Source organism: Salmo salar, chromosome 09 (genome assembly GCF_965601325.2).
Source record: "Salmo salar chromosome 09, fSalSal1, whole genome shotgun sequence".
Classification (NCBI taxonomy): Eukaryota; Metazoa; Chordata; class Actinopteri; order Salmoniformes; family Salmonidae; genus Salmo; species Salmo salar.
The window spans coordinates 127,613,903-127,633,845 of NC_138299.1; the positions used below are offsets into that span (position 1 = coordinate 127,613,903).

General features: G+C 46.6%; 1 protein-coding gene and 1 non-coding gene across 4 annotated transcripts in view; both read right to left on the reverse strand.

The window, feature by feature from the left end:
* Nucleotides 1-19,943, reverse strand: part of LOC106612577 (huntingtin-interacting protein 1) — a 42,841-nt gene continuing 22,898 nt past the window's right edge. For all 3 annotated transcript variants that reach the window (XM_014213860.3, XM_014213861.3, XM_045724467.2), the window contains exons 5-31: nucleotides 18,878-18,958; nucleotides 18,328-18,404; nucleotides 17,968-18,029; nucleotides 16,869-17,009; nucleotides 16,518-16,575; nucleotides 16,270-16,345; nucleotides 15,843-15,992; nucleotides 15,389-15,489; nucleotides 15,043-15,115; nucleotides 14,670-14,853; nucleotides 14,405-14,493; nucleotides 13,904-14,020; nucleotides 13,352-13,453; nucleotides 11,961-12,155; nucleotides 11,714-11,861; nucleotides 11,422-11,508; nucleotides 9,215-9,322; nucleotides 8,738-8,874; nucleotides 5,226-5,336; nucleotides 4,903-4,961; nucleotides 4,661-4,754; nucleotides 4,290-4,390; nucleotides 3,950-4,055; nucleotides 2,848-2,971; nucleotides 2,524-2,585; nucleotides 2,330-2,447; nucleotides 1-2,202 (exon numbers count right to left, since the gene is read on the reverse strand). In XM_014213860.3, coding sequence (XP_014069335.1) covers nucleotides 2,192-2,202; nucleotides 2,330-2,447; nucleotides 2,524-2,585; nucleotides 2,848-2,971; nucleotides 3,950-4,055; nucleotides 4,290-4,390; nucleotides 4,661-4,754; nucleotides 4,903-4,961; nucleotides 5,226-5,336; nucleotides 8,738-8,874; nucleotides 9,215-9,322; nucleotides 11,422-11,508; nucleotides 11,714-11,861; nucleotides 11,961-12,155; nucleotides 13,352-13,453; nucleotides 13,904-14,020; nucleotides 14,405-14,493; nucleotides 14,670-14,853; nucleotides 15,043-15,115; nucleotides 15,389-15,489; nucleotides 15,843-15,992; nucleotides 16,270-16,345; nucleotides 16,518-16,575; nucleotides 16,869-17,009; nucleotides 17,968-18,029; nucleotides 18,328-18,404; nucleotides 18,878-18,958 — 2,772 coding nt within the window. In that variant the 3' untranslated portion in view covers nucleotides 1-2,191. The remainder of the gene's footprint in view (nucleotides 2,203-2,329; nucleotides 2,448-2,523; nucleotides 2,586-2,847; nucleotides 2,972-3,949; nucleotides 4,056-4,289; nucleotides 4,391-4,660; nucleotides 4,755-4,902; nucleotides 4,962-5,225; nucleotides 5,337-8,737; nucleotides 8,875-9,214; nucleotides 9,323-11,421; nucleotides 11,509-11,713; nucleotides 11,862-11,960; nucleotides 12,156-13,351; nucleotides 13,454-13,903; nucleotides 14,021-14,404; nucleotides 14,494-14,669; nucleotides 14,854-15,042; nucleotides 15,116-15,388; nucleotides 15,490-15,842; nucleotides 15,993-16,269; nucleotides 16,346-16,517; nucleotides 16,576-16,868; nucleotides 17,010-17,967; nucleotides 18,030-18,327; nucleotides 18,405-18,877; nucleotides 18,959-19,943) is intronic.
* Nucleotides 11,240-11,355, reverse strand: LOC123724169 (small nucleolar RNA SNORA16B/SNORA16A family). The gene has a single exon (XR_006756849.1). It is a non-coding gene; the product is annotated as a small nucleolar RNA SNORA16B/SNORA16A family (small nucleolar RNA).

The following is a 19,943-nucleotide window of genomic DNA, read 5'->3' on the forward strand; positions in this document are numbered from 1 at the left end:
TTTGGTCATATTAATGAGTTGAAATATTTATTTTAAAAACTGAAAAAAGAAAACAAACCCACATACATTGTTTTTAGTATATCATAGAAAGACATATCAAATGTTATTTTGAGTACTGTTTGTTTCTCATCGACTACAGTGAGCGGCAGTTTGAAAGGCTGGCTGAGCTGGTTGGACTACAGACACAAACCAAAGGGTGAGAGGTTAATAACCAGGAAGTAGTGCCGGAAGTACACCGCTAAATCGTCATTAAATACCCAGTGTCACAACTTTTTATATAAAACAGCCAAAAGCATAGCAGAATATTAAAAACTCAAAAGGGGCATTAAGACACGCAGGAAGACAAACTCCAAAGAGCATCACACACAGAGAAAGTATGCTATGATTAAACCAGATCTGGGCCCAAATAGGATTCATACATTTTTGAATTGCATTGCTTTTCATCGAGCCTGACTTGAGTGCCAGATGGGCGTGTTTTGAAGAACATTTGGGACTATTTCATTGGTTCCATTGCGCCAGGCAAGCTCAAGAGCAGCTAAAGTATTTCAAAGGAAAACAAATACTGGATGAAACCCTACTAACCTAACTCATTGTGTACTCGACAACATACGATGTTCCCATTTCTTTTCAGAAAGCCAGATTGAAGAGCACTAGTGTCCACTGGCAAGAGAGAGGTGGAGGAGAAGTCATGACGAGTCTCTGTACTGTAGAAGCTCTGCTGTGGAACACTGCCCTCTTGTGGCAATGTAACTTATTGGACAGGTCCAGGTAACTGTTCCAGTTTTCTTCCGTTTGGTGCCTAATGAACACGGCCCAGGTGTTATTGCTATTGTAGACAGATGGTGATGGAAGTTGTCGGTTCCTCTGTCTAGGCTTTACAGCTACGTCGTCTGGTGAAGCTGATAAGAGCCCAGCAGTGTGGGTGTGTAGGGCTGCGTTCCAATTCCCTGCCTCTCTGCTTATTACTTGCTCACTCCACCATATTTCTTACACCATATTTCTTAAGTCCATTCCATTTAAATCAATGAGGGGAGCGCCTGGGGAAAAAATGGTAAATTATCAGACGGCAGCTTATGGAAGTCCATTTTCCAGCTACGTTACAGAGACCAGGAAGCTCAGAGCCACACAGCCAATCAACGGTCCAGCATGATCAGGGTCGTGTTCAATAGGACACGGCGTAGCATATCGTTTTGCAACGGAAAACAAGTGTTTCTTATTGGACATGTTCAGGTAGTACCTTTTAGATTCACTCCGTTTTCTTCTGTGTTGTGCCTAATGAACACAACCAGGGGTTCAAAGCAGCCCCAGAGCATCACACACCACTTCAACTTCAGCAGCAGTCCTCTCTGGCTGGTCAGACACACCACACTAGTGTCTTCAGAGAACCTAAACCCCATTCATTTCAACAGACAGAGCCAGATCTATTTCTAGTGTATCCTCAGGGTAGCTGGGTGTCTAAACGGTCTACTCTAATAATAATAATAACAACAACAACAGTCATCATGGTCTTTAAACCAGGAGGCGAAAAGGCAGAAGTCCGTATCTCGGTGGGCGTATAGCTCAGACGGGGTTTGGGTTAGAGAGGTAAAAGCTCACAGTGAGAGGAAAAAGAGGACCCAGGAGAAAAGAAAACTGGCGAGGGCAACAACTCTACGACTTAGAAGAACAACGCAACAACTGTTTAGTGGGAGAAAAACAGACAAGCCTGTTTTCGTTGCACTGATGAGACATTGGGTGGGCAAGGGGTGGGGTCTAACTGGCAATCAGTCAAGTCTCCCTCTGATGAGGGATTGGCCCTTGTGCAATGCATTGTAGGATGTCTGGTTGTGAAGAACTTGTGCTCGTGGTGGGTCGCTCCACACACACACTAGTGGTGCTCCCACTGGGACAAAACGAACCGTTGGTAGAGGACAGAGGAGCCATCAGCAGGTGGGCTATTCCTCAACAGTCGAGGGGGAGGGGCCAGGGAGGTAGTCAATCCATCCCCCGCCACTTTCCCTCCTCATCACTGTCCCATTGGAAGTCACCGGGAGCAAGAGGAGCATTTTAAAAAAAGCACCTTTTTATTTGGCTTTCGTAAAAATTAAAAATAAATAGGAAGAGAAAGACCGAAGAGAGTGTATAAATGGGGCAAGAGGCAGAGCGAGAGAGAAGTCAGTCTTGTGGTTGGAGGAGTGGTGGGGAACAGACCTCAACCTGTACCTGTGAGGAGAGTAGAGGGATATTAGACTGAGCTTCAACACAACCAAAAGGCCAAAAATAAATCACACACAACAGCTATTTCTGCCATAGTGCCTCTGAGTAATCATGTTGAGACGCACATACGCACCTTCGTCCTCCTCCCCCCAGCCCTCGGCCACCCCGGCCAGCTCGTAGTGCTTCTTCCTTAACTCTCCCAGACGCTCTCGCTCCTTCTGCAGCTTTGTCTCCAGCTCTAGAACCGAAACCTGACAACACACACAAAAACACAGTTTACTTAGACCTGTAACACACACACACTCAGCCACCCCACATTGCTCTTACCTGTGAGTCCATCTCCTGCCTCTTGATCTGAGTGAGGGTCATACTGGAGAAATCCATGGTGTCTGAAGCACACAGTCATAGGAGAGAGAGAGAGAGAGAGAGAGGAGAGAGAGAGAGAGAGAGAGAGAGAGAGAGAGAGAGAGAGAGGAGAGAGAGAGGAGAGAGAGAGAGAGAGAGAGAGAGGAGAGAGGAGAGAGAGAGGGGGAAAGGAGGGAGAGAGAAAGAAAGAAATTCAGCATTCAGTCACAAAACATTCAGTCACAATCCATGTCATGTTGATCTCTCACTGTAAATCAATGGCCACGCTACTGTTAATCCACTCACCTTTCTCCTCGATCTGGGACTTCCCGGACTTGGTGGAGGCTACAACCCCGGCGGTGGCCTGTGTGACCCCTTTGGATGCCAGCTTCAGGCGGCCCAGGTTGGCGTTGTCTTTGTCTGCCTTCACCTGCCCAACAGACCAGAGTGGCTGGGTTACCAACAGGAATGGGTCATGGGTGCGTCTTAAACACATGTAGAGATATGGTTGACACACCAAGTGATGAGACATGTAGGTTGACATATGTACATCTGGTTGTGAGTGAGTGTCTCACACACGCATGCACAGTTTCAGTTACCACATGGTAAAGTGGGTGGGGTTATATCCTGCCTGTTTGGCGCTGTCTGGGGGTATCGTCGGACGGGGCCACAGTGTCTCCCGACCCCTCCTGTCTCAGCCTCCAGTATTTATGCTGCAGTAGTTTGTGTCGGGGGGCTAGGGTCAGTCTGTTATATCTGGAGTATTTCTCCTGTCTTATCCGGTGTCCTGTGTGAATTTAAGTATGCTCCCTCTAATTCTCTCTCTTTCTCTGAGGACCTGAGCCCTAGGACCATGCCTCAGGACTACCTGGCCTGATGACTCCTTGCTGTCCCCAGTCCACCTGGTTATGCTGCCTGCGGCCATGGAACCCTGACCTGTTCATTGGACGTGCTACCTTGTCCCGGACCTGCTGTTTTGGACTCTCTCTCTACCGCACCTGCTGTCTCTAACTCTGAATGATCGGCTATGAAAAGCCAACTGACATTTACTCCTGAGGTGCTGACCTGTTGCACCCTCTACAACCACTGTGATTATTATCTGACCCTGCTGGTCATCTATGAACATTTTAACATCTTGGCCATGTTCTGTTATAATCTCCACCCGGCACAGCCAGAAGAGGACTGGCCACCCCTCAGAGCCTGGTTCCTCTCTAGGTTTCTTCCTAGCTTCTGGCCTTTCTAGGGAGATTTTCCTAGCCACTGTGCTTCTACACCTGCATTACTTGCTGTTTGGGGTTTTAGGCTGCGTTTCTGTATAGCACTTTGTGACATCGGCTGATGTAAAAAGGGCTTCATAAATACATTTGATTGATTGATTGATATCATTATACAAGAAGTACCGTCTCACCTTGGATGCGGCCACCAGTTGTGCAGTGCTGGCTGCAATCTCATGCGAACACACCATCAGCTCCTCGTACTTGCCCTTGCCCTGCACCACCAGGTCTGCTGCATCTCTATGGGATACATTACACAGAGCATTATGGGTACTGTAGTACATCATGCTACTATTTCAACGGTTATAGGCTATACAGTAGGGGCTGGAGTCATGTAGTCAGGAAAAACTTCTGGCCTAAATGAGTGTATTCCAGAATACCATGGTGTTGTGGAGTAGTAACAACACTGCTGTAACAGTGCTCCGGTGCAGTAATACAAGCTTACGTTAGAAGAGAAAGGGCGATACTACTTACACCATGACTGTGGCGCCCCAGCCCACGGCTTTGGAGGCTGAGATCAGGCCTTCGGTCCAGCGAGAGTTCTTGACATAGAACTCCTTCATGGATGCTGCCCCCTGGTGGGACGAATATATTATATTGGAATATACACTGAGTGCGCAAAACATTAGGAACACTGAAGTTTCCTCCTCCATGTCAATGAGGGGGAAGCAGCAGTGGGAGCACTGAGCAGAAGCTATATATGCAGCAGAGACGGCAGCAGCTACATAAAAAAAATACAGCACATGCGCATAAATCTCTGCATCAATAGCCCCGGCAAGTCAGCCACTCCGTATATTATATTATTATACATTATGATGCACATATGATAGGTTTCTGTTTCTCACCCTGCCACTATCCACGATGTCCCTTTGCAGGTCTTTGGAAGACAGAACGAGCGCTTTTATGGCCTGCATCAGGTCTGTACAGGAGGCCAGGATCCTATGGGGGGCGATAGAGGACACATTCGTTCGGCAGCTCCACATCTTGATCTGAAACGTTTCCCTCATTTGAAAGTTATGTGATTCTCAAAGCAAAGGGACAAAAAAAAAGAAGAGCTTTTCTTACTGGACATGTCCAGGAGACTCACCTCTCGTTGACCTCCATCTTAACCCCTGTGTCGACTGCACGCGACTTGTTGAGCATATCCTGTCAATGGAATAGAACAAATTAGACACCTTTTGGTTGATACTACTGTAAAATGAAACCAGAGGATTCTTTACACACACACACACACACACACACACACACACACACACACACACACACACACACACACACACACACACACACACACACACACACACACACACACACACACACACACACACACACACACACACACACACACACACACACACACACACACACACACACACACACACACACACACACACAAATTGAGCTGGTTACCTCTATCCTGGCGGCTGCCGACTCCACGGCGGCTGATGTGGCAGCCATTTCCTGCTCCACCAGATCTCCCAGCTCCCCCTGCTGCAGCTCCAGACCCCGAGGACGCAGTTTCTACAGACCATAGAGAGGGAGAGAGAAAGAGTGTGGGGGAGCTGACCTGTGCCTGAAGGTCAACTGCTAGTGTTGTCATTTCCCCTCCACGGTCACGTACTTTGTTGAAAGGATAAGAAGCAGTGAGACTCATCTTATCATGATGCCATCCCCTGGTTTAAATGTGCACAAATAGGCATTATGAAGATGCTGAGGTTCTCAGAATGATTGCAGGGTGTGGACTTCCACTAAATTTAGTAGACCTATGTCACAACCATGTCTGAGAATTTCACAACCATGGCAGGTCAGCACTAATTCTTCTTATAAAGCATTATATCACAAAACTTCCAAGTGACATGGCAAGAGAGAGCCCATGGCTAAGCCATAAAACAAACAGTGGTGGACGCCAGTCCCCAACAAATGCTAGAACCTAACCAGTGGCGTAGTGACATTTTTTTAGGTGCCGCGTCGCAAAATAAATGTATGACGTCACTGCTTCTCAATCAAAGTTTGTACCGACGTAGACCATTGAATAATACCATTTTAAAATATGCAGAAATGCATCATCTGTCTAAACCAACACATATTGGCTCAAATACATACTGTCAATTGTGAATGATAAAACCAGAGGAATTATCGGTGAAACGCCCAAGCTGCATCTGCATGCCAACCATCTGATCTCAATCAGTTTCATGGGAATATGAATTTAGATCTTCTACTGTTTGAGCAAATATACGAGCAGATTGTATTAACGTGCTACAGCATACACTATACATACAAAAGTATGTTGAAACCCCTTCAAATTAGTGGATTCGGCTATTTCAGTCACACCCGTTGCGGACAGGTGTACAAAAATCAAGCACATAGCCACGCAATCTCCATAGACACATTGGCAGTAGAACGGTATTACTGAAAAGCTCAGTGACTTTCAAAGCTTGTCAAATGTATGCCCTGCTAGAGCTGCCCCGGTCAACTGTAAGTGCTGTTATTGTGAAGTGGAAACTTCTAGGAGTAACAACGGCTCAGCCACGAAGTGGTAGGCCACACAAGCTCACAGAACGGGACCGTCAAGTGCCGAAGCCCGTGCACGTAAAAATCATCTGTCCTTGTTTGCAACACTCACTACAGAGTTCAAAACTGCCTCTGGAAGCAACATCGGGACAATAACTGTTTGTCGGGAGCTTCATGAAATGGGTTTCCATGGCCGTGTAGCTGTACACATGCCTAAGATCACCATGTGCAATGCCAAGTGTCGGCTGGAGTGGTGTAAAGCTCAACACTACCTGCCTCAATGCATAGTGCCACCTGTAAAGTTTGGTGGAGGAGGAATAATAGTCTGGGTCTGTTTTTCATGGTACGGGCTAGGCCCTTTAGTTCCAGTAAAGAGAAATCTTAACCCTACAGCATACAAATGACATTCTAGAAGATTCTGCGCTTCCAAGTTTGAGGCAACAGTTTTGGGAAGGCCCTTCCCTGTTTCAGCATGACAATGCCTCCGTGCACAATGCGAGGTCCATACAGAAATTATTTGTCAAGATCGGTGTGGAAGAACTTGACTGGCCTGCACAGAGCCTTGACCTCAACCCCATCAAACACCTTTGGGATGAATTGGAACGCCTACTGCGAGCCAGGCTTAATCGTCCAACATCAGTGCCCGACCTCACTAATGCTCGCGGCTGAATGGAAGCAAGTCCGGCAGCAATGTTCCAACATCTAGTGGAAAGCCTTCCCAGAAGAGTGGAGGCTGTTATAGCAGCAAAGGAGAGATCAACTCCATATTAATGCCCATGATGTTGAAATGAGCTGTTGGATGAGCAGGTGTCCACATACTTTTGGTTATGTAGTGTACCTGTATTTTGTTTCAATTAACACGACCTTTCAGCAAAATCATCCTAACATTTTATAAGAAATTACATGTTGTTTTTGGTCTAACACTAACGTTAAACTACGCTATTAAATTGGGTCTATTGTGTAGAATACCTATTAATCATTAAGTGATCTTGCCAAAACATTGATTTAGATTTGATCTAAACTTTATTAAACAACCCCAATTCTGAGTAGTGGCGGCGTTTTGTTCCGGTGCGGTACGGCAGCACCTGGACCTAACATTTTCTGAAACTTACGTTTACGGGAAAGAACCCCCCCCCCCCCCCCCCCCCCCATTATTACCAAGACAATAAACATGGGATCAGCAGTTTCAGCAGAATAGCAGAGTTTGTTCCTCATCTCAATAACAGTAACTGATTGAGTAAGTACTGCTGTGACATACCAAAATTCTTCTATAAAATGGTAGGTTGGAGACGAGATTTGCACTCCTGATCATCCAGATTCCAGCATCCTCCAGCTAAGATTCTAGCTACACCAACATTCACCATGGACAGAAAAGGCCTGGTCTGCTCTGTCCTCCTGTTGCCGTCCCTGCTCCAAGTCTCTTCAGCCGTCATCAGAGAACTCCAATCAATCAATGAACTGAGAACCATAGAGTTTGGCCACAGCTATCCACGTCACGGTCTCAAACTGCTCAACTGGTTCGCTCAACAGCTGACCATCCATGACCGCACAGGCGCCATTTCTGTTTGATTCAACGCACGCCGGCTGGAATATGGCTTCCATTCCTTTGGGAACACAGAGGCTACTCCCAGCAGTTGATACGACCACACGACTCTACTTTGCAGTGGGCAACCTCAACACAATAAGCAACCCCGGTGCTAGCAGCCTGCCAAATGATGTTGTTTATGATAACAGACCACCCTTTACTCCCGAGAAGAACATGGATCGGATCATTGTTAAGATCCCCTATGACCGGCTCGTTGTGGAAGACGTGTACATAACGCAGCACCAACCGACAGCCGTGCGGGGAGACGAATTCTACGACCAGGCGAATACCTACAAGATCAGTGTGGGCCTCTTGAGAGAGATACGCAGACAGAGAGATATAGCAGCTTTTTTGCGAGCGGCAGGTTATGTTGCCAGAAACCAGGGCTGAAAGCAGATTGATATGTTTGCCAGTAGGTATAATACAGATTGCAAAAAAATTTTTGGAACATGTAGTCAAATTGTGATTGTTTTGACTGTTCTTTTCAATTGTGATTCTTCTTCTGATGAGATGCCAAGTGTTAAATGACAGCCTTATTGTTTACTTTCTGTAGTTCACTTTAAGATCAACTGGACATGTAGCCTATTCTAGTTTATACATGAATCCCTCCGTCCCTGCAGCCTGACTGAGGTTTTCAATGGTTTTGTATCATCAGTATCAACGTTAGTAACCTCCTCCTCCTTTCAACTCGCTAGTAATTGTGTAATAATCTCATGTTTTCATGAAATCAAATGACTGTAATTTGCACCTATACTGTACTATGTACTCACATTAAGAATAAAGCAATAACAATAACAACAAAACATGTATGACCATAAAGACTGACCTCTGCTGTGGCCAGGATGCCATCCAGTGCTGCCCTCAACGCTGCGCTGTCTGCCGTAGCCAGGCTTTCCTGCTCCTTCATCTGACCCAGCAGGGCCAGGGCTTCAGCCCCACACGCCTTCACACTGTCTGACAACGCTGTGGAAAGAGAGGGGGGACAGAGAGGACGGTCAGAGACGCACACACAGTACGGAGACTTAGAGGAAGTGGGTGGCTAACTGCTATCCTGGTCCTTGATCTGTTTGTGCCGTATTCCCAACGCCGGCACCCGGTGACAGACAGCACAAACAGATAGGGGACCAGGCTATCGTTGCCTGTCTGCGCATGATCAGTACTTCTCTAACAGATGTATATAGGAACGTAGTGGTTTTTATAAGACATGGATCAAATCAAACTTTATTTAAAATCATGGAGCATTCCTGTCCTGGATGTGTGAGTGCACAATTCAGTTTAAAAGACAGGGACAGCTCACACTCACCGTCCGCTTGCTCCACTGGCACCATGTGAGAGGTGGCACTGCCCTGAACAATGGTGTCGCCCACCAGGTGGGCAAGATGGGTCACTGCCCGCACCAGCTCTGACACACCTGGAGAAGCAAAGGTCAAACTGATATAAAGTCTATATACAAATCAACAGGATATGCTACTTTTATATGAAGTACTTGAAGGCGGTAATGTTGAAAAACACTGTATTTGAACAATAAATACGCATTTTTACCACAGCACCAGTCAAAAGTTTGGACACACCTACTCATTCCAGGATTTTTCTTTATTTTTACTATTTTCTCATTTAGAATAATAGTGAAGACATCAAAACTATGAAATAACACATATGGAATCATGTAGTAACCAAAAAAGTCTTAACCTGTTAGGGCTAGGGGGCAGTATTGACACGGCTGGATAAAAAACGTACCCGATTTAATCTGGTTACCACTCCTACCCAGTAACTAGAATATGCATATACTTATTACATATGGATAGAAAACACCCTAAAGTTTCTAAAACTGTTTGAATGGTGTCTGTGAGTATAACAGAACTCATTTGGCAGGCAAAAATCTGAGAAGGTTTCATTCAGGAAGTGGCCTGTCTGACAAGGTGTCGTTCTTCTTGTCTCTGTTTATTGAAGAGTGAGGATCTTAGCTGTCCCGTGACACTTCCTACGGCTGCCATAGGGTCTCAGAAGGCGGTAAAAAGCTGAATCGTGGCTTTGCAGGCTCTGGCTGAAAAAAAGTAGCGCGTTTGGGTAGTGGCTGGTTACAGTACTGTGAGACTCAGGCTCGTGCCCACGTCGACCGAAAGCTTTGTTTACTTTCCTCTGTTTAGCTAAATGGACATTCCCGGTCGGAATATTATCGCTTTTTTTACGAGAAAAATGGCATAAAAATGGATTTTAAACAGCGGTTGACATGCTTCGAAGTACGGTAATCGAATATTTAGATTTTTTTTGTCACGAATTGCGCCATGCGCGCGACCCTGATTTACCATTTCAGATAGTGTCTGGGACGCACGAACAAAACGCCGCTATTCGGATATAACGATGGATTATTTTGGACCAAACCAACATTTGTTATTGAAGTAGCAGTCCTGGGAGTGCATTCTGACGAAGACAACAAAAGGTAATCAAACTTTTATAATAGTAAACCTGATATTGGTGAGTGCTAAACTTGCCGGGTGTCTAAATAGCTAGCCCGTGATGCCTGGGCTATGTACTTAGAATATTGCAAAATGTGCTTTCACCAAAAAGCTATTTTAAAATCGGACATATCGAGTGCATAGAGGAGTTCTGTATCTATAATTCTTAAAATAATTGTTATGCTTTTTGTGAACGTTTATCGTGAGTAATTTAGTAAATTCACCGGAGGTTTGCGGGGGGTATGCTAGTTCTGAACGTCACATGCTAATGTAAAAAGCTGGTTTTTGATATAAATATGAACTTGATTGAACAAAACATGCATGTATTGTATAACATAATGTCCTAGGGTTGTCATCTGATGAAGATCAAAGGTTAGTGCTGCATTTAGCTGTCTTCTGGGTTTTTGTGACATTATATGCTAGCTTGAAAAATGGGTGTCTGATTATTTCTGGCTTGGTACTCTGCTGACATAATCTAATGTTTTGCTTTCGTTGTAAAGCCTTTTTGAAATCGGACAGTGTGGTTAGATTAACGAGAGTCTTGTCTTTAAATAGCTGTAAAATAGTCATATGTTTGAGAAATTGAAGTAATAGCATTTCAAACGTTTTGAAAATCGCGCCACAGGATTCAACTGGCTGTTACGTAGGTGGGACGAATTCGTCCCGCCTAGCCCAGAGAGGTTAAACAAATACAAATATATTTTAGATTCTTCAAAGTAGCCACCCTTTGCCTTGATGACAGCTTTGCACACGTATACATACACACACACACACACACACACACACACACACACACACACACACACACACACACACACACACACACACACACACACACACACACACACACACACACACACACACACACACACACACGTCCTTCCCGTTAATGTTGCCGAGTTAATTACTGTCAAACTGCACAGCGACCGTCGGTGGCTAACTTTTGACCTGCTACACAAGAACGACGACAGCTTCGATAGGTGCCTGTAAGTAGATTGTGTGTGTGATGGCACAATGCTGACTAAGGGAGTAAGAGAGAAGATCTGAGTCTGACCTGTGTTGTCTGCCATGTAGCCGTCTCTGGCAGAGTGAAGTCTGTCCATACAGTCCAGAGAGGCCTGACACCTGGACGCCAGGTAGTCTACACACAACGAGGGTACACAGTGAGGGGGGAGGCATCTTCCACCATACAAACACACCACTATGAAGGGACATCATCCTACATCACACACACACAGCACGGGTTCCACAATGTAGCATCATCTCAGACGGTCGGACGGACAGACAGGAATAAAGATGGAGTCAGGTGTGCATAAGACAGAGGTTGGAGAGGGTTAGGGGCTGACCTGCAGAGCTGGTGCAGCTGATGTGTGCTGGGTCATCAAGCTGGGCCAGTGAGTCCTGGACTATCCTCTCTGCCTCCTCCACAGCCCCCTGTAGGGTGGACCAGCGGGCTGCCACCAGCTGGCTCTCCAGGGCCTGCTCCCTGCTCTCCTATCCACACAGGGTCAGTGAGAGAATCAGATATCACACACGCTCACTGAGAAGCTGAAACACAGGCGCACACAAACAGCTACCTCCCCTGAAACACACCTTCTCATTGAGTTGGTTCTGTAGGGCCTCGGCAGTCTTCACTCCACTTTTCCTCTCACTGGCCAGGCTGCTCTGAACACGCTCTAGCTCCTCCCCCAGACCTGCAAGCTCCTCCTCTTTCTTCAACAAGGATCCCGCTAGCTCCACCTTCTCCGATTCCACAGTCGAGAGCTGCGAACTGAGCTCCTCACTCGACTGAGAGAGAGAGACGGAGAGAAGGAAAGTGAGTGAATTGTCAATTGTCAAAGACCCCAGCCACCCCTAGTCATAGACTGTCCTCTCTGCTACCGCATGGCAAGCGGTACCGGAGTGCCAAGTCTAGGACCAAAAGGCTCCTGAACAGGTAATCAAATGGCTATCCAGACTATTTGCATTGTGTCCCGCCCCTCAACCCCTTTTACGCTGCTGCTACTCTCTGTTTATCATCTATGCAAAGTCCCTTTAACTATACATTCATGTACATACTACCTCAATTAGCCAACTAACCGGTGCCCCCGCACATTGGCTACCCGGACTATCTGCATTGTGTCCCGCCACCCACCACCCACCAACCCCTCTTTTACGCTACTGCTGCTCTCTGCTTATCATATATGCATAGTCACTTTAACATACATACTACCTCAAATCAGCCTGACTAACCGGTGCCTGTATATAGCCTCGCTCCTGTTATAGCCTCGCTACTGTATATAGTCTTTTTACTGTTGTTTATATTTCTTTACTCTGTTCACCTAATGCCTATTTTTTACTTAAAAATTCCACTGTTGGTTAGGGCCTGTAAGTAAGCATTTCACTATAAAGGTCTACACCTGTTGTATTTGGCGCACATGACACATTAACTTTGATTTGGGGGGGGGGGGGGGGGGGGGTCGTACCTATCCCTGTGTTATCTTCTGAAATAAACAACAAGGCTCACACACTAGACACTCCTAATACCACCTTCTTTAATGGTGACTACGCCCTAAGTGCTATGAGATGTGGATATGACAACTGCCATTCCTCTACTCTCCCTCGCCCGTTTGTGGGCACCCTCCTGAGCATGCGAACAGGAATGTGAATGAGAAACGGGAAGAAATAGTTTGTAAGTGAAATGTGTGACAAAGTATGTGTGTGAGGACAGGAGGGAGTGGTTGTGTGAGGGAGAATGAGAAAAGAAGGGGGTAGGGTGAGAGAGAAGTGAGTGTGTTGATAGAAGTGAAGAGTGGTAGGACACACACACACACACACACACACACACACACACAGAGATGGGTAGAAGAGTAACATGGAGTTGGGGAATGTAAAGACAGAAGACAGAGTAAAGATGATGTGAAGGTGTCAGAGTGAGGTCAGGTAGGGTAGAGTGGAGAGGAGTGTACTGTTGGGTGAGTGTTTTTGGCTAGAGAGTTGGCCACCTGTTGGGACGAGGCCATGGTGCTTTTCAGGGTGTCTAGCTCCGCCCTGCTGGAGATCAGCTCTCTCTGCAGCTCCTGCAGCTGCTCCACCTGTTCCTGCTCCTGAAGGGGGACAGAGGCGGGAGAGACGGAGAAAGGAGGGGGAGAGAGATGTCATCTGCTAGGTCTCCATCCCTCTACCTCAGTTTATTCTGACAGGTTTTCCTACCTCTCTAACACCTACATGTACAGCAAGGCATCTCAGTTACACAATGAGATAGAGAATGTTTAAATGTACTGTAGTATGAATAAGTTAAGTATATTACATTTGAAGTCATCTGTGTCCATGAAAGCAAGAGAGAGAGGGGGAAAAGAGAGAGGGGGGAAGAGAGAGAAGAGAGAGGGGGGAAAAGAGAGAGGGGGGAAGAGAGAGAGAGAGAGGGGGAAAAGAGAGAGGGGGGGGAAGAGAGAGAGAGAGAGAGAGAGAGAGGGGGGGGGGGGGGAAACGGTTGAGAGAGAGAAAACAAAAGAGGGTGATACAGTATTTCAGGACAGTGTGTGCCTCGCCCTCACCCGTCTCTCCGCGGCCTCCTGGGCAGCCTTGACCTTCTCCTGCATCTCTCTCCTCACGCTGTCCACCTCGTCCTGAGCCGCTCGCGCCACTGTCATCTGACGAGTCACCTCCGCGTTCTGAAGCCACGAACAGAAAAACACAAGACGTTTTAGGGGAGGGAAGAGCTTTTAGAATTACAAACAAGAAATCTGGAGTAAACGTGTGAGCATTGCTGCGTGAAGTGTATTCTCCATAGAGGTCCCTGTTCGCACCCTACTCCTGACCCCTCTCCCTTGGCCCAAACACCTCTGATGTTTGCAGATTGCTAAGTTGGAAGCAATATGGTGAAAACTCCACCACTACACTGTTCATACTTATCCAGACCGTTCAGATCTGCAAACAAGGGAGAGGGCCAAGTGAGAGGGAGCAAAAGGGGACTGGCTGAGAGGGTTACGAGTTAGCCTGCACCATGAGTCTGAGGGGTGAGGTTCTTCAATCGTAAGGGGTCTGGATGGGCCTACCTTCCTCAGCAGGTCAGCGTGACTCTGCACCAGCTCTGTGTACTTCTCCTTCAGCTTGACGTAGCGCTGCTCGTTGGCCACCGCTTTCCCTGAGACACACGGACAGACAGCGCTGTTACTGTCACAACAGTCAGAGGGCTGAACACACGTTAACTAACAAAACACATGTCAAGTGGTATAGATTGGTCCTGGAGTGTCGGATGGTAGTGGGTAACTGCTAGAAGGTGGAGTTGTGCAGATGTGCCCGGGTTGTTTCTGGACTCACTCTCGATCTCAGTGAGGCTTCGCTGCTCTTTCTCCGTGTCCTCTTTGACCCGGCGCAGGTCGTCAAGCTCCGCCCTCAGGAACTCGCTCTCTCCCAACGCCTGCATCCTCAGGTGGCTCTGCTCTGCTAGCTCCGCCTCCAGCTCATTGACACGCCCACGCAGCGCCTGGCACAGACGCCCACTCTGAAGAGAGAGAGAGAGAGAGAGAGAGAGAGAGAGAGAGGCAGAGCGAGAGATGGAAAGAGAGAGAAGGGACAGAATGTTATGGTTCAACAGTGTGTAAAAACACACTGCCTCAGTAGTTCAGGCATTATGGAGAACTGTCTCTGTAGTGGCTCAAGTGCCTCATTAAACCTACTCCCCCCTCCTCACCTCCAATCTGAAGGACTCCAGTTCCTCCCTGAGGGCCTGGATCTCCCGTGTCAGCTGCTCGATCAGGCGGTCCCTAATGGAAACAGGACAGGACAAGGTCGTGTTCATTAGGCAAAAAAACGGAAGAAAACAGGCCAAAACAGAAAAAGGACTAACTGGACGTGGCCAATGATAAAAGCGTATTTTCCGTTGCAAAACGTTTTGGTACGGTATGCCCAGGCCATACCTCAGCTGCAGGGCTTTCAGTTTGTCACACAATTCAGACCAATCTATACAGACAAAGGATATCCTACAAATGTCAAACTCGGTCATCCAGAGTGCAGCCAGTTTGGTTCTGTTGTCTTACTTGTCGTCCTTGCGCATCCCGTTCTGATTGTTGAAATTGAAGGGGTCCGTGGCGGCGGATGTGCCAAAGAGGTCGTCGAACCTGGGCTCTACCACAGCAGCCTAGTCGGAACCAACACAGCAAGACAGACAGTCAGTCAGTCAGCCAGCCAGCCTGTCATTCTATAGGCTTTAGGTTTCATTAGGTTAAGTTGACAGACACAGATACTGTACAACTGAGACTGAGCACAGAAGGGGCACCGTTTGTAACATGCCAAATTCTGTAAAAAAAACACATACATACATACATACATACATACATACATACATACATACATACATACATATTCCATGCCACAGGAATGGGATAAGTTTGAGTCAGCGAGCGCACAGAATTCATCTTTCACACACAATATGGCATGTTCCAAACGGCGCCCTATAAGAAAGCAGTAATGGGACATGTTCAGATGCACTACCGGCTGGATGGGGATGTCAGTATCCACCAGGTCCTCTGTCACCAAGTCCACCATGTGTTCCGTCTCGGGGGAGGACGACTCAGCCGGGATGACTACCACGGGACTGATGTGCTCCGACAACGCCGACGCCCGCAGGAAGTTAGGTGGGTTCTGACAGCAGAGAGAGACACACACACACACACACACACACACACACACACACAGAGACAATTAATCAAATTGTATTTGTATAGTACTTAACCCAAGTAGCTGAACAGCAACCTGGGCCCAAATTCCTCAAGAGGAAGCAAGGGCAACAGAGAAAATGGGAGACTACGTGCATGTGCATGGGTGTGAGCGTGTGTGAATGATACAGTATTTACTTGATAATACACAGCAGAGATCCTGTCTAATCTACAGGCTAGTTCAGGAGGACTCCAGGCCTTACCTCAGGTAACTGTGGGATCTGAATGAGCCTCTTGAAGTACTGCAGGTTACTGGAGCGGTAGAACAGACTCTTCAGCCTAGCAGAGACAACACACACACACACACACACTGATGAAACACTCCGTCTTCATCATCACACCTTCAGCACTGCAGGCGATAGAGCACTACGCGCGCTGGTCAAAACTAGTGCACCATATAGGGAATAGGGTGCTATTTGGGACGCTATCCATGACTTGTGCGTGAACTCACTTCTTGAACTGCTCCTGGAAGCGGTCTCTGTGGCCCTGGAGTGTGTCAGCAGGAAGGCCTGGAACAGACAGACAAACAGATCAGAGTTTTGGAATGTGTGTGTGTGTATGTGTATGAAACTACTGAAAATGTGTGTGTACTACAGTGCGTGTGTACTAAGGTTTTAGCCATTTCCTAACCCCATGATATGACCAGGAAAATTATGTGAATGACGTGCCCTTGGAATAGCCACAGGTTTTCTGGGAAGGTCACAGGAAAAAAACTGTTGGCCCTAGATTAGTAGTCAAGTATGAGATATTCAGGCTGTCACTCTTCCATTTGTCCAGCGGGGGGCGTGTGTGCTGGACTCACAGGAGTGCAGCTTGAAGAGCAGCTTAACGGTGTAGTCGTACAGGTGGCTGCTGTCCAGGATGACCTGGATCAGGGGAGCCAGGCGACACTGGCCCGCCGCCGTCACCGACACAGACCGTGACATGTCCAGGGAGCTGAACACTGCAAGGGAGAACACACAAACATATATCTGATCATCTCGCTCTATCACTCTCTCTCACACACACCCACACCAGTGACTGTCACACACCAAAAAAGGCACACACTGTTTGTGCACACAGGTGGTTAGGAACCGCTGTTCTAGACTGAATCAACCAATGAGTATGTACTCCAACAGCATCTCTTCCTTCCTCTCTCATTACAGCTCTCTTTCAGTCCCTCCATCGCCTTTGCACTCCCTCCCTCCCGTTCTGATGCCAGTCCCTACAGATCCAGTCGCTCCCTCCACACAGAGGTGTGGTTTCCTGTGCAGCCAAACCCAGACACACACACGCCTCTCAGCTCCTGGGTGACGTGATGCTTTAGCCTGCAAAACATCTCTCCTGATGGGAGGCAAAGGGTGTGTGTGTGTGTGTGTGTGTGTGTGTGTGCGTGCGAGATGGATGAGAGGAGGAGGAGACAGGGTAGAAATTAGTCCTACTGAGTGTTCAAATGGAGGACGAAGGGCACTCATGTTGAGATAGATGGAAGATGTGTGTTTCACTTTGTGAAGAGCATACAGTGGCTGGGAGACAGGAGAGTACTGTATAGCTCTGTTTTAATGTCCATACTAGTACACTACTTTCAATTAAGCAATTTATTGGGCACACATTCTAAGTGGCATGCTAGTGTGGATATTGGGATGAAGCCAAAACCAGGGTTATGTTCATTAGGCACCAAACGGAAGAGAATGGACAAGAACAGAAAGGGACTACCTGGACTTGTCCAATAAGAAACGCCCATGTTTGTTTTCCATTGCAAAACTTTTTCCGTTGACTGCGCGGATGAACATGACCCTGGCATATAAAAGCTAGAACCAGATGGTTGTGTGTGAACGCTGAGGGCCATGTTATGTCACAACATCTTTAGATAAGCGTGGTTGCAGAGGAGAGATGGAGAGAGAGAGACAGGAATAGCTTACCACCAAGGAATAGGTTGAGCTCACACTCCAGGTAGTCGAACATCTCTACTGTCAACTGGAAGCTGTATTGAGAGGACACACACACAGAGGGGTTGGATTGGAGTGTTCACAGCATGTACAAAGTGGATGAACCAGAGTTGGTTTGTATACATATAACAAGAGTCATATGCTATATATAGAGTATCTAATAGAAGGCAATAACAAAAACATTCTGCATTTTCTTGTCACTTTCAACACTTGTCACTTTCAACACTTGTAATCATAATTAAAAGGGAACATTGGGGTTATATTAGAATATGTATCATTATAGATCCAGCCCTCTGTGGTTTGGTGAGAACAACAAAGGCAAGCGACACTCACAAGTTGTTGACGTCGTTCTCTCCTGCCTCGTCAAGCTGCCTGTTTGACATCTGAAGGTTGCCGGGGAAACGGGGATTCTGGGGGAGAGAGAAGAACGAGTCATATCAGAACGGGCTGAATCTCAATTGTATTTTCGTGCTCCCTCGTCTCATCTCTCCTTGCGTCCTTCTCAAAACGTATCGGAGGAGAAGATTCGAGGGGAGGAACCTCAGATCTTCTGCTCCAATGTGCTTTGAGGAGACGAAGAGAGAGGACGTGAGGATTCAAGGAAATACAATTGAGATTTAACCTTGGTTTTTTTCACTTCAGTAGGCATCTCCATCTCCAGGAACAATGACTAAAACCCCCAGAGCAACACCAAGTCTGCTGCCTGCAGTATTTCACTGAGCTTAGCTATCTATTAACTAATGATTTCTAAAAGGCCATTCGTTTTAGAAAAGTGTTTCTGTGTTAGGAATATCCTCAGAGAAGGGTATATGCGAGAGACAGAAACAGACAGACAGACGAGACTGGTCTGCCTGTCGTTCATACAGGCTGGGGCACTACTCACTTTGACGTGGAACTCCATCTTGGTGATAAGCAGTTTGAGGTAGATGCTGCACAACTTCCCATATCCTTCACTCAGGTGACCCTGTGGACAGAGGGGAAAAGGGGACCAGATCAAAGTGAGATAGACATGGTCTTCTCCAGGGCCTTGGGAGAGTTCCAAAGGAGTCGCTAGTTGCTGACGTTGCAGAAGGAATTTTATCATTAAATCAAATTGATCTGCTTCTGCAATGTCTTGCACTGTATGAGTGCAGGCCTGTGTGTGTGTGTGTGTGTGTGTGTGTGTTTGTTAGTGGTACGCAAGTCAGCTTGTTGTTCACCTGCACCCGCTCGCTAACACATCCGCAACCGCCTGACTATGTGATAACGTGAAAATCTGAGGCCCACACCTGATCCTAACCCCCTAATATAGCAAATGCGCTGTAGGCTAGTCAGAGACGGCAAAAACAATTTTTGACAGGGGGTGCAGGATTTGTTTTTGCCTGATTTAGACATATTTCTGCTTGTAATTGTTATAATCTATAATTAGATACATGTAGCTTCTCTTCTGTCATTAAATGTTGGCCTAGAAGACTAAATAAACTCTTGCTTACCAGAATAATGTAATAAGTCGATAGAATGAATGTTTGAATCTAGTTGACATCACTAAAGTTCTCTTTGTCATCTCTGCTCCTTTCACAGAGCAAAGATGTTTAGAGACCAGAGAGAAAATGCAATAATGTTTTTGTTTTTAAACTGAAAGATTTTCTGTACATCAGGAAATAGAGAGTTGTGAAAACAACCCGACATGTTTCTGATAAGTTTTCAGTTCGGCTTGGATGAATATTTTGTGTGGTTGAAATACTAGATCAGCTTTTATGACGCTGATCAGAATCACCTTTATTTGCCAAGTACATTTACACATACTCAGAATTTTACTTGGCGATATGGTGCTGCTAGTGAAAGACAACATTTAGAGACAGAATACAGACGACAGATTTTAAACACATTATATACAACTTTATATAAAAGATATATACCGTCGGTAGAGGGGCTAAATGCACATTCACATTCTCTCAAGATGCTGAAAG